A 13,743-nucleotide genomic window follows, 5' to 3' on the forward strand; every position below is an offset into this window, starting at 1 on the left:
GCAGATGTTGCGCATTAATTAGATATAGGTTTATGTGGTGTATTAGTGATAGAGTGCACTATGGTAGAGTGAAGTGTGAATCCATAGTTTTGGTGTTAAGATTGCAAGGATAGAAGAGTTAAAGTGGCATTAGGGTGCAAAAAAGTAGAGTGGACAAATTTGTTAAATATGTTTCCTGCTTTGTTTCTGATTAATAACTTACTTGTACATGATGCTGTTGGCTGGACATTAAACCAAAGGGGTTCTCTGACTGCGCAGGGCTGTTTGCTGACTCTAATTGATCGACTGGAAATGTGTGGCTTAATGTAATGTAAAGTTTGTACAACGGCTTATTTTTTAATCTATGAATAGAATAGCAGAGGATGTAAAAGAGGGTGGCAGCCCATGCGTGTGTCCTCAAATCATGCCCTGACTATAACACCCACAGTCCTCGAGGATTGGATCTGCAGAAAAGTGCAGCTTCAGACATTTTAATAATCTTTAACAGCTTTAAGTTATTTCTCAGTAACACTGTGAAAGCCCTTATATTCACACGGCGCAAGAAAACCAAGATGCATTGTGACTTTAAACTGGTCGTTCTGGCTCTTCTCAAAAAAAGCCCCTTGACCCACATGCGATTATGTTTGTCTGATTGTTTATCTCTGTGTATTCCACCCAGTAGAAAGAGAAAGAAAACAAACACGTTTCAGTGACCTACAATCAGGAAAAAGATAAAATATTTATGGTGATAATACGTTGATTAAATAAGTGACAGACCTTCACTGTGAGATATCTGTGGGCAACCGAGGAAAACATGTTTCCATTTCCATTCATGAGCACCAGAATCGCTCCAAACACACAGCTAAGCTATGAAGCCTTTCTGCTGTTAGTTATTCTATTCCTGCTGTGTAAATGTGAGAGTGGGGAATATTAGTCTGGCTGTTAGAGTTCAACATGTTAGGCCTGAACTATAAGCCTGTCCCCCCTGCCTAACCTCAGTGACCCAAATGTGAGATTTTGGCCGCTTTGCCTTTTGAAATAAAAGTGATTTGTTTAGTTGGAAAGAAAGCTATTACTTTGTCGTGACCTGCAAACCGTCCCATGAGGCCAAAGGATCAGTGTTTTGGGATGCCTATGCGCATGTTATGTGGGGACATTGCATCCTCGCAAGGACAGGAAAGCAAGGACGCGTACACAAATAAAATGAGGAATAACAGTTTTGACACACTGCTTGCAGCAGTCAGCACACAGTCTGTACCTTGATTTTAAGAATCACGTGCAAGGAATGAGACACATTTTTACATTAGCCTCTATATTGTGTTATATTGCCTGTGTAGAGGACAAACCATTAGATTTCCTTTGTGAACAAACACATATCCACTTTCTTCCTTTGGTAACGTTCAAAGCAGACTCTGAATTTCATGAAGAAAACACCATATTCTCACGTCTCAAAACAATTAGTAACATGAAACTTGCCAGCTTCAGACTGGTTGGGGTGCGGCCTGATTGGGTGAGGCTGCTGTCAGTCAGGAGGAGCGTGAGTGTGGTGGAGGCTTTGTGGCCAGAGCCCAAGGAACACAGTGGGAACAGGAAGGCAGTGGGAACACTGAGAGAGGAACTAGGTTAGCTGTTAAGAGGACACACTCCACTCCGGTCTTGAACGAGGCTCTTGTCTTTGGCATGGCTCTGACAGAGCTCATCTTCACCCTGGTAGGGGCCTGTGTGGTCCTGTTCTACTGCGCAAAGCTGGTACATATGCTGATGCTGCTTTTCCCGAGGGTCTGGTACCCGCTTCCTGAGAACTTTTTTACCTCAATGGGAAAATGGGCAGGTGAGACAACCATGCATTTTGTTTCCTCATTAAAAATTGACTAGGCAAGACTAAACATCGGGGTTATGTGGTGTTTTTAATGTTGTTGTTGTTTTTTTTTTTTTGGCATTCTGGTGCCACGTTTTCTCAAGTAGGAGTCTGTTCTGCATGTATGGGTCTCTTACAATTGAGTGTGCTGAAGAAACTTGATTGCTTTTTATAGTGAACCCAATTAGGATATGACAGGGGAAAGTCCAGCATGGGTTAAAAGAAAGTGGCAAACAAATAACATGAATGTCTTACCAGCAGGGACACTCCAAGATCTTTACACTGATAGCAACTGGAAACTAGAGACAGAAGAAACGATTCAACTAAATTGCACAATATATAATAATATAGTATATAATGTGAGCAGTGTCCAAGCACTAACAGTCACCTCACATGACCTTGCATGGCTCTGTCTGTTCTGTCCTCTCAGAACTCTTAGTTTCTCTTCCACTAACTATGGTCAGGCAATGAAGTGTGTTGAAGCTGTCATTCACAGAGAGGTTATAATCTCATTCCTGAGTTGCACTTTGCACTATTTCCAAAGACGAAGTTCCTCCTCTGGTGTGGCATTCCAAGCTCCGAGTTGGGTTTCAGTATTGGAGCCTTCTTTCACTTGATCTCCTCGTTCCCAGGCATCCATTCCAGAAATGCTATTGGCGGAGGAAAATGGCAATTAGGACGCTGTGTTCCAGCGTGTATTATTACTGATTTCCTTGTCCTTCAGTTTGAAAAGGTTTAGGTTTTTTTTTTTTTTTTTCTTAAGCTCTTATAATGTGAAATTAACATAACCTTGTTTCTCATTGTACAAGCAGCTTGTTCTTTCACTATGAAAAGCCCTATTTGGCACGTATGAATGGCTATTCACACACCAGTCTGGACGCCCTGTCATCTTGTGATGTTTTCTTCTGCCTGCCTATTTAGACGCCACACACCTGTTTTTCTTCCCCTCACCTCTCTCCGAGGCATTACATCAAAAAAACAGGCCACCGTGACGGGACTCGGGCAAAAACAAGTGCGAGAACATGCCGAATCAGAATCAGAATCAGAATTAGGATCAGAGTCCTTTACTGATCCCAGAGGGAAATTGCCGATGATGATGATATTGAACACTGCAGTATGGCCCAGTGTCCTAAAACAGCACGGTGAATTCTCTGTAGATTTTTTGACATTACTGTAATTTCTTTACATTTTACAATTTATCACAGTCATTTTGACACTTTTAGATGCACTGCAGCCATTTTTTACACTCTCAGATGCATTTGGCATTTTTGGCTTCTTCACAGTGTAAAACTGTGAAAACACGTTTTGTCGTTCTGTTTACATTTTCAGATGCACTGCAGTCGTTTTTTTCCTTGCAGGTGGATTAGAGGCATATTTAACATGTTCAGATGTCTTTTTATATTTACATTATGTACTGAGCAGATGAGCCGAGTTGCATCCTTGCTGAAATGTATATTTGCATGTGTAGTAGCAGCTCAGTGCCAGATCACTATTGTATCTTTCTGATGTTCTTGGTGGTTTAGAGAATTTCCGGTTTGACGAGATGGGAGATATTTCAAAGGAATGCAGCGCTCTGTACACTCGTGCTCCCTGACCCTTTATCAAATCTGGGCACAAGCTGTCTCTTCAAGAACACATTGTTAAAACAAATGCACGCGCACACACACACACACACACACACACACACACACACACACACACACACACACACAAGCAAGCGCCCGTGTGTGTGTGTGTGTGAGAGAGAGAGAGAGAGAGAGAGAGAGAGTCAGCAGAAATGGTGGGAAAACTGCTTATCTGCTGAAACACTCAACTTTGAAGGAGCTTCCTTTTGAAACAGTCGTCACAAGTTCTTAAACTATCACACATCCATAAACAAGCATTGTTACTGTTAACATGACTGACATCATCACCTGCCAGTACAACACAGTCTTTCATAAACACATTACAGTCATGTAGGACATTTATTAACTGATACATTTGGTGGCAGCTGATAATCCTGAGTGTTTTCTGCATTGCAGTGATCACAGGTGCATCTGATGGAATAGGAAAAGCTTATGCGCAGGAGGTAAAGAGAGTTCCGTCGTTCAGTAAGAATAAACCCCTTAAACTGCAAAGACCTGTAGGCCCAGTACAAAGTGACACGAAGACTAATATCTCTGTACCCGTACCAGCAATGAGACATTTAAAAGTTGTTCTGAGCACATAACAGTGGTTATGCTGATATCTGTAAAATATATATTTGAAAATCTTTCCATTAATCTAACGTGTTCGGTTTAAACTTGTGTCTATTCCTCAACCCCATTACTGTAAAACTGTGCTCTTCAACAAATTACAGGTGTTTCATGAAATTATGGGTGTTAAATGGGGGCTAAATGAGCTTAATAGGCTGAATAGGCCGGCGCCTTTACAGAGAGGTTTATTAATGTGCATTTAAATCTACATCTTAATGGAGTTATGGAATAACTGAATGTTGTGGGGAGGTCCCTCTCTGAAGACCCTTCTCCTTCCAACCGAATACCCTTTAAATTCTCCTGTGACAGTCTGACCACAGTTAGTTCTCTACCACAATATAGTGTAAGGCTGATTTAATACCTTCAAACCACCTCAATCAGTAACACTGTATACAGTACAAACAGGTCTATCAGGGCGATGGTGGTGTTGAAAGGGTTCATTGGGTGACAGGATCCAGAGTGGTATTAAGATGTAAAAGCAGTTTAAGCTACTGAGGCAGAACTCCCCGAGTTAGTATGACTATTACATATAAGTCCAAAATACTTTACTCATTTTAAGATAAACTGATTTACAATTTAGAGTGGTTTGATGTGAAATGAATCATTGTAGATAAAGTTGCCAACTTCACATCTTTGGGGCTGGAGGTTAGGGATCTGGCCCTGTGACCAGAAGGTCGCCGGTTCGATCCCCAGGGCCGACAGTCCATGACTGAGGTGTCCTTGAGCAAGACACCTAACCCCCAACTGCTCCCCGGGTGCCGTGGATAGGGCCGCCCACCGCTCCGGGCAAGTGTGCTCACTGCCCCCTAGTGCGTGTGTTCACTAGTGTGTATGTGGTGTTTCACTTCACGGATGGTTAAATGCGGAGGTGGAATTTCCCCGTTTGTGGGATCAAAATAGTATCGCTTAACCACTTAACAGGAATGCTAAATATGGGAAAATATGTTTCCTTTAAAACCATATTTCCCTCCACCATGAATGCCTTTTAAAAACATATATTTTAGGCCAAATCCTTACCTAACACCTTTTGTAAAACATGTCTCAGACATCAGGCAGCAACCATGGAATGCAGTAACTTTCTGTGATGTCGTTTTTAACGGCTTTAAACATTTCAGACGTCTGGTTCCTTCAAGCACCACTGTGAACAGCTTTGACTGGGTAAGCTTCTCTAGAACTGAGCAAACCAACCCATTATAAATGACTTTGTTTACATCTCAACCGTTTAATTATGGAAAGTTTTTAAAGAAGAAATTCCCCTTTAAGCGTACACAATAGTAAAAATGTGCATGGGATCAAAGGCAAGCACTCGTTTGTTTAAATAACGGAAAAACAAGTCTGCAGTTTAAGGGATTAAGTGCTTTACAATTTATTTTACTAATACATTTCCTTCTGAGGTCAAATGTAAATGTCTTGACTGTTCTTTGCAGTTAGCGAGGCGTGGGCTGAACGTGGTGATCATCAGCAGGTCTAAAGAGAAGTTGGACAGACTGGCGAGGGAGATAGGTGCAGTGCTTCATCCTCTACATCAGCATCTCTACTCCTGTGATCTTTGAGCTCACGCTTTTCTTTTTCCCAGCAGAGGATACAACGGGGGTAAAGGCCATAACTATTGCCGCTGACTTCACCAAAGATGATGTTTTTGGGGTCATCAAAGAGAACATTCAGGGTTTGGATGTGGCCATTCTAGGTTGGTTGGCTCAAAATCTCACCTAGTTGGACATGCATGCTCGTAAAGCTCTTATATAAATGACTTTATATGATCCAATCCAGTGTTTCTTAGGCCAGGCCTTTGACACATCCAGGCGATCTACATTTTTGCTCTGCGCCAGCTCCCAGCACATCTGGACTAAGGGGGTCTTCAGGAACTAAATAGGGAATTCATTGATGTCGTGTCTATCTCAGTCAATCTAATCATTGATCTCACACCTTACAGTTAACAACGTGGGCATGCAGCCAGCTTTTATACCCTGCAAACTACTTGAAACAGATCACCTGGAAGAGGTGAGAGGTCTTTATGAATATAGAAATTACTTTCACCATATATACACTGATATGTTAAATCCTTAAAATCTAGACGTATTTGTAAGACTTATTATTCACTGTGTTATGTGTTATATTAAGTGTTCAGTAATCACTACAAAACTGATATGTATGTTATGAGAGAAGAGAACCCATTTATGATCCACTAGATATTTTCTTGCTTTTCGTTTTTTTTTTTCCTTCAAACTTCAATTCCAAAAACGTGGAGTAGTATTTAAATGCAAATTAAAACAGAAAGCAGTGATTTGCAAATCCACTTTGACCTGGATTTAAACAGAAACAGTACAAGGACAACATATTTCACCTTTTGCACTCATTCTGAAATTGATGCCTGCAACAGGTTGCAAAAAAGTTGGGGCAGAGACAGTTTAAGACTAGGAACACTGTGAAATAAACAGGTGATGCAGTCATGCTTAGATATTAAGGGAGCATCTAGTAAAAGACCTAGTCCGTTGAGCAGGGATGGTTCGAGGGTCACCACTTTGCCAAAAATGTGTATGTGCAAATAATCCAACAGTCTAAGAACAAATGTTCCTCAACAAGCGACTGCAAGGATTTTATATATTTCACCCTCTTCGGTGCATAATATCATCAAAAGTTTATCTTGATACCAACCAGTTACAGCTCAACCCAACAAAACCTTTTTCCCAAAACTCTGACTGGCATTATGATCCCCTTCAAAGACATTAATGTTAAAAGACATAATCAATTACCCAAACACACATTAGCTGTACTTCTAAAATGACTACATCAGATATTTCTGATGAGAATAGACATGACAGAATCCACTTGCATAAAAAAGAGGAAAGTTGAAGGAAAACAAATGGAAAAACAAAAACTGAATTGTATTAATGTTGTAGTAATAATGTTGTATTAATAATTGTAATGCATTACAAGATAAAGACCTGGTTGACCACCAAAACTGCCCCCGTCACATAAATTAAAGCTTTCATCTTTGAGAGAGAGGAGAAAATCAAAACTGTACTGTTTTTGCTACTCTGTGTTGCATTTTAAATTTTTAACAATTTTTCTTATAGACCAAATGCCTTAGCAGCCCAGCAGTGGCATAAAATTAAAATGAGCTTGACATAAAATTAAAAGAATTGCTTTAATATTCCTGAATTGTGTTATTCTCTCATAGAAAATGCATCAAGTAATCAACTGCAACGTCAAAACAGCGGTCAAGGTGAGAAGACATAAGCTTCTACAGAACTTTATGTCCAAACAAAAGTCTCTAGTGTGTAAGTAGAGCTTGAACAGGCACACTACTTTTGTTTGCGCGACATCTTTAGTTCACATTCGGAAACTTTGCATTGCCGGTTTTTGTGCACATGACACACTTGCATGATTCCTTTGATGCAGATGTGTCACATCGTCCTGCCTGGAATGGTGGAAAGGTTAGAAATTCCAAGCAGTAACAGGTTTTCCATTTTTTGATTTCTGCTTGTACTCCAGCAGTGACAGCTCCATTATGTCTGTTTCCTCAGGGGACGGGGCATCATTCTGACCGTGAGCTCCGGCATGGCAAAAATCCCCTTTCCCATATACACTCTATACATAGCTACGAAGGTACAGTATCAATAGGGCTTGCTGAACAATTGAATGTACATAATTTGCCTCTTACTTCAAATTATAGTTGAAGTTGAAGTGCTTATTTATTTTGCACTGACGTAGCTAGTTGCTTCAAACCGTGTTGAGATGTTAAAATTCCACCAGATTTTCAAAATTTCTGCATAATTCAGTGGTTGAGATGTAAACAAAGTCATTCAGGGTGGTTTGACGAAATAATTGATTGTGGAAAAACTTACAGTGGTGGTGATGGGAACCCCGGGGTCTGAACGTCTGCAATGCAAATATAGCCATTTTATTTACTGTCCAAAACCACCAGTGAGCCTACATGTCCTCATAGTTTCTAATGATAATGGTAAAAAAAAAAAATAATAAAAAATAAAATAGTGACAAAAATTAGTGAAAAATACTGACTAATACTTGCCCTACAGCACCCTGCATATATCATGCGAATAGGGTTATGCACCCCTCCACAATTAGTAGAACCTTATAGACCAAATCCTTCTCAGAACTATCAGAAAACAATGTGTCAGACATCAGGCAGTGTATTCATAACCATTTCAAAGGAATGAAACTCTTCCGACGTCTGGTTCCTATCACCACCACTGTCAACAGTTCTGAACACTTCTAGAATCAAACCACATCAAACAACTCTGAATGACCTCAATTTCCACCTTAATCACTTAATGAGGCGGCACTTTCAGAAATCAGCGCAATTCTCCTCGACCCATTTGTTTTTATAAACCTGTCTCTGACTAAATGATATATGTTTTTCTTTATTATGGTTATGGAAGTAAGGTTTCCTTTCTCAGTGTGTCTGTATGGCCTTCATGAATGAGTTCAGTGCGACTTGAATTAGGAATTAGAAAGTAAATACAACTAGTTCACTGCAGGGAAATAAAGAAAAACACACTTACTCCTTCATTCACTGCACACTCTTAAAATAAAAGAAAGGTACCGAAATAGTTCTTGTGTTTGATGGAACCTTTATATTACATGGAGGTTCTTTAACCCTTTAACAGGCCAGGGCCCTTTTCAATTGCACACTTCTATAACCTGAGAATAGCTCAGCCAGTTTGCATTGAAGTCCCTGTAGTTGCTGAATAATAAGCCTTAGGATGTAGAAAACCTGGGAGTTTAAGGGGTTAAACTTAAAACTTTAAAAGGTTCTTCACACTCTTCTATCCCAATTATGAAAATGGGTCTTTGAAGAACAATCCGTTTTAAGGTTCTTAAGGAACCAAAAGTGATTCCTTTATGTGATGAATCTGGAAATTTTTTTTTTTTCTGGACTGTTTTGCTTTACAACATCGCCAACATCATTTTTTTTTAAAAAAACATTATGAAACAGTCAGACATTATATTCTCATGTAAAAACTTTATGTAACGGAGCTTCTAGAGGTTTTACACGCTGCAGACATCTCATTAAGTGTCTACAGACGACCAGTAAAACTACATGTGTCTGACTAGACCTGTATCTACCTCTCTACCATGAATGGGGTTTTTAGGCCAAAACCTCATATCAAAACTATTCCAAAACAAAGTCTCAGGCATCAGGCAGCGTATTCGTCTTTCTGTGAGGAAACAAAACATTTCTTTGACTTTTTACAGAGTTTCTGTTTGTCATCTCCTGTATAACCTGTACCTGACATCTGACTTCATCTCCCTCAGATTTTTCTTGAGAGGTTCTCACAGGGTCTCCAAGCCGAATACAAATCCAATGGAATTCTTTTTCAGGTAGATTTAACCATTCCTGGATGCTATTTTTTAATTTTACCTACATGTATCCACAAAGAAGTCAAAGACGTTGTTAATTATTAAGTTATTAAGTGTATACTGCAGAAATTCTCATCAAGAAATGATCTTTCCCTTAGACAGTGTCTCCTTTTGGGGTCTCCACAGCAATGATGGGCAATCAGAAAGCAGGCTTCTTTGTATTCACAGCTGAGGAGTTTGTGAGGAGCTCGCTGATGTATCTGAAAGCAGGAGAACAAACGTATGGCAGCATCAGACATGCAGTTCTGGTAATGTTATAAGACATAACACTGTGTAGCCTTCTCATCTCACATGTACAAGTGGAGACATGCCTGACCTGAGCTGGTTACTTTATCCTGCAGGGTTGGGTCATTCAGGCCATCCCCACCTGGGTTCTGAGAAGTGAAGCATTTCACCACATCTTTCAGGAGTTTGTGAAGAAGCAAGTGGCCAGCTGAGCTCTTTGTCTGTACTGCAGTGTTTCTATACAGCATATTATTATTTTCTCTTACACTAGTAACTTTAATGTGGACTAGATGATAACTACTATCCGAGACCCTCCGCAGGGGAAGCCAGAGGTCAGACTTACATAGCATTCGTTCACCTCAGCAGCCACTTAAGATGCTACGTCTCATGGGTGGATACTTTTCACCCACAGAATTATTTTAGAATCTCTGCGCTTCCCATGATTCCCAAGAAGATCAGTGGAGCAGGGATGGTTGACCACTGAGACAAGCAAAGAAAGACACAGAAACAGTCCTTTCATATTTGTTTCAAGAAAAATAGCAATTACCCATGCTATCGTGAAAATTTGTATTGCACACTTATATTTATATTTAACCTATATTTCTATTTAACTATATACCGGTTGCCTTATTAAGTACACTTACCTTGTATCTACACTCACTGTCCATTTTATCAGCTCTACTCACATAGGCGCACTTTGTATTTCTACAATTACAGACTATAGTACTTTACTACACTGTACTTTACTAAATTTGCTTCTTTAGTTTATTATTGGAGCAAAGAGGCTAATAAACACTAGAAGTCAATAGTCACCCAGATCTTTATGGTAAATACATCCCCAAAACGTTTCTCAACCTCCTCAAAGGTTGTCCAGACTTTGCTTAGAGCAAGTATACAGTATAGATTCAGATTCAGATTCAGATTCAGATTCCTTTATTGATCCCAGGGGGAAATTGCAGGGAATACATACTGGGAATTATAAAAAATATATATTTTAATATAATATACATTGTAAAATATGACATTTTATCCTACAGTTTTGTGCAGAATCCAACCCCCGTTGCGTACACATACGACATGTGGACATATAGATTGTGTTTGCGATATCTGTTGTTTTTAGCAGAAATAACAAACATAACCCATGGCTTCCATATGTCTGCGTGACGTGTGCACACAAAACTGCTGCCTGCTGTTCATTTATACAATTTACAGTAAGTCTCATACCAGAAAGTCTGCTTGACCTTAATGAAGAGCTTTATGTGTTTTAAGTAGGTTGAGAGAAGTTTGGGAGATGTATTTACAGAAAGGATTTGGGTGACTATTGACTTTTAGTGCTGGTTAGCAACATCAGCCTCATAGCAAGAGCGCTAAACTATAGAGGCAAAAATGTCTTGGCTGATTGACAAAATCCGGGATAAAGGAAAAAGTGTCAAAATCTGATTTTTCACCAAACCATTCATTTTAAACCCTTCACTTCTGCTGGGAGAATAAAATCTCCATCCTGTGGTCAGAGACCAACTGCTGATGAAGGACCAGAGGACGACTAACACTGTCAACTGTGCAGCGACAGATGAGCTATCATCTCTAAATTTACATCCATAAGATGAGCCAAAATAGATGTGTCTAGTAGAGTGGACAGTGAGTGGACAGTGAGTGTTTAAAAACTCCAGCAGGACTGCTGTGTCCAGTCATACCAGTACAACACACATTAACCCACCACCACCATGTCAGCGTTACTGCAGTGCTGTGCTGTGCTCTGTGGTGGTCCTGTGGAGGTCCTGACCGCCAATGAATGGCTAATAAATAACACAGAGAAACAGATGGACTACAGTCTGTAATGAATAATTAATTAACAGACTGTAATTAATAATTAATAGTAATTACTGTAAAGTAGCTGGTATTTTAGATGCTTTATTTAGCCTTTCAGGAATGTTAAGAACATCAAGAAATGATAGTAATAAAATAATAATCCAATCCATTTACAGTCATTTTTGTCAAATCATCTGTCTCAATATTTCATCACCACTTCTCAAATTCGAGGCATTGTGGATGTTAATGTTATCTTTAGTCTCGATGTTGTACAGATTTCTCAGTTATTACAGATTTTTCTTCAGCTCTTCATCATTTGGACGCATCAAAAATATCTTTAGTTATGGTTTTCGATCTTCTCACTAAACTAGATTGTATTTTATATAATTTTATATATTTACAGTCGGATTCAAGCTACAACAGACTTTCTATTTATTGGCCGAGTTAAACATCTTTTAATCTTTTTCCCCAATATGTTAAATTCAGCCAATAAACAGCAATTGTGCATTAAAATGTGCAGCTGTGTGTTCATCACAGAGGACGTGTTAACATCAACAACAAACGCCATTCGAGCAGGGGCGTCAAACTTTCGCATACAGCTGCATCTACAGCTTTATTTGGCTTTATAATATTGAAAACAGTGATTCTAAACATTTGAATGGGAGTCAATGAGTTGAAATTACAGTGGGACAGGAATGTAAAGATACATGGCTCCACCTAGTGGACACATCTGCTCTCAACTCATGGCCTCTGTCTGACGCTGAGAGCATCCTCGCTGTCTGCATCAGACCAAATGTGACTCTGACTCTCACACCCGCCTCAGATTCATTATCCAGCAGAGACAACATTGTTGTCTTCGTCCCCTTATATTATAAGAATTATAAGGTTCTGCCTGATATAATTGTCAAATTTGAATTCTTCGCATATTCTTATCTCATGCCAACTTCTGAACATTATGTGAGATGTTTTTTTGTGTGTGTGCATTTTTGGTCTCTTTATCTAGAAAACAAAAAGATTCTATTTCTATAGTCAAACTCTAACTTAGTTCTATATCATCTGCAAGCCAATTAGCACTTCGATTGCTCACAAGAGGACCAATCAGGTTGCACCTCTTCTTGTGTCTCGCCATTCTGTTCAGTAAATGCAGGAACAATTTATAAACCTTTATCAGACATGAAAACTTTTTCTAACTACTTTCTAAACTATTTTAATAAATCAATTTGTTTTACTGTCTTATATTTTATAAACATTTGGCCTTAAAGATAATTAAATAGTAAACATTTGAATTGGTGGGCTCTTAATTACAACATAAACATTGATTTCATTCATCTGTCCATCTTTTTATCGTCTTCTTTCTCACAAAATAAGACATTTGGCTCATTAGAGTCACATTTCGGGTATAAAACAAAACCTCACACTGCCTTTAGACCGACCTGCTACACTTACTTGCTGGGACGGTTTATTACAGTGGCTGGTTGCCGTCTAATATAAAGGAAACTTAAACTAATAGTTTCTATCTAAAACTGACCTCTGCACTGGGCAAAATATTAGCACTGACCTTTATACTTAACCTGCAATAATCAGTTGAATGAGAAAAAGATGATTTGTCCTACAACAAGACATAAATATCAAAATCAAAAATCAAATAAACATCATAAAATGTCATATTAAGCATTACATTGAATGTTCTGATATATGGAGTCTCTCTGCTAATGTACCAATTTTATGTTTTAAATAAATTATGAGTATAAACTGTTTGGCTTCCTTGAAAAAGAAACAAATTAGAAATTCGATAGGGTTTTGATATTGTACCTTTAGAATACGTTTAGGGTGTCTGTCATTTTCACGTATGAAAGAGACAGTTTTGCTATTTGGAATGCGAAATCTTTGAAGCTCAATAATCTCAAAAGTGCCGAGAACGTAGAGAGAAACTCATAATTCCAAGGCGGTGTCTTGTTCTAGAACCTTGCACTATTGTTATTGTTTGAAAAGTTTTGCCCCATGATAAGTAAATGATCAGGGGTGTAAAATTCAGGTCCAGAAAGTAAAAATCCTTCCCAGGTTTTTGTTCCAACGCCCTGGACAGCTCTGCTGGTGGTGCATCTAACTAGTGAAGCCGGCCTGTTGGAACAAAATCCTGGGAAGGACTTTTACTTTCTGGACCTGAATTTTACACCTCTGTAAATGATTGTCTATTTACTTCTAAAGCAAAATCACACAGATGGAAAACTAAACAAGAAAGCCAAGACATCC

At 39.1% G+C, this 13,743-nt stretch overlaps 1 protein-coding gene across 2 annotated transcripts; it reads left to right on the forward strand.

Annotated features, from left to right (window-relative positions):
- Positions 1 to 1,551: 1,551 nt before the first annotated feature.
- Positions 1,552 to 13,236, forward strand: hsd17b3 (hydroxysteroid (17-beta) dehydrogenase 3). 2 transcript variants are annotated; one of them, XR_005129796.1, is made up of 11 exons: positions 1,552 to 1,810; positions 3,859 to 3,905; positions 5,499 to 5,574; positions 5,651 to 5,758; positions 6,005 to 6,072; positions 7,253 to 7,297; positions 7,474 to 7,508; positions 7,599 to 7,680; positions 9,352 to 9,417; positions 9,559 to 9,704; positions 9,798 to 13,236. XR_005129796.1 is itself a non-coding variant. In XM_017714778.2 (11 exons), exons 1-11 carry the CDS (start codon positions 1,660 to 1,662, stop codon positions 9,891 to 9,893), a joined length of 924 nt encoding a protein of 307 aa, XP_017570267.1. In that variant the 5' UTR covers positions 1,552 to 1,659; the 3' UTR covers positions 9,894 to 13,236. The 2 variants fall into 2 exon arrangements, 1 of the variants encoding a protein (XP_017570267.1); XM_017714778.2 differs by having other exon boundaries at positions 9,555 to 9,704.
- The last annotated feature ends 507 nt before the right edge of the window (positions 13,237 to 13,743 follow it).

Source organism: Pygocentrus nattereri, chromosome 28 (genome assembly GCF_015220715.1).
Source record: "Pygocentrus nattereri isolate fPygNat1 chromosome 28, fPygNat1.pri, whole genome shotgun sequence".
Taxonomy (NCBI): domain Eukaryota; kingdom Metazoa; phylum Chordata; class Actinopteri; order Characiformes; family Serrasalmidae; genus Pygocentrus; species Pygocentrus nattereri.

Bases quoted from the DNA above. Each gene is read 5' to 3' on its own strand.
- hsd17b3 (XM_017714778.2), top strand. From the start codon at position 1,660: ATGGCTCTGACAGAGCTCATCTTCACCCTGGTAGGGGCCTGTGTGGTC. The intron at 5,575-5,650 runs GTGCAGTGCTTC...TTTTCCCAGCAG, and splicing joins CAGACTGGCGAGGGAGATAG to AGGATACAACGGGGGTAAAG. The intron at 5,759-6,004 runs GTTGGTTGGCTC...CACACCTTACAG, and splicing joins TTTGGATGTGGCCATTCTAG to TTAACAACGTGGGCATGCAG.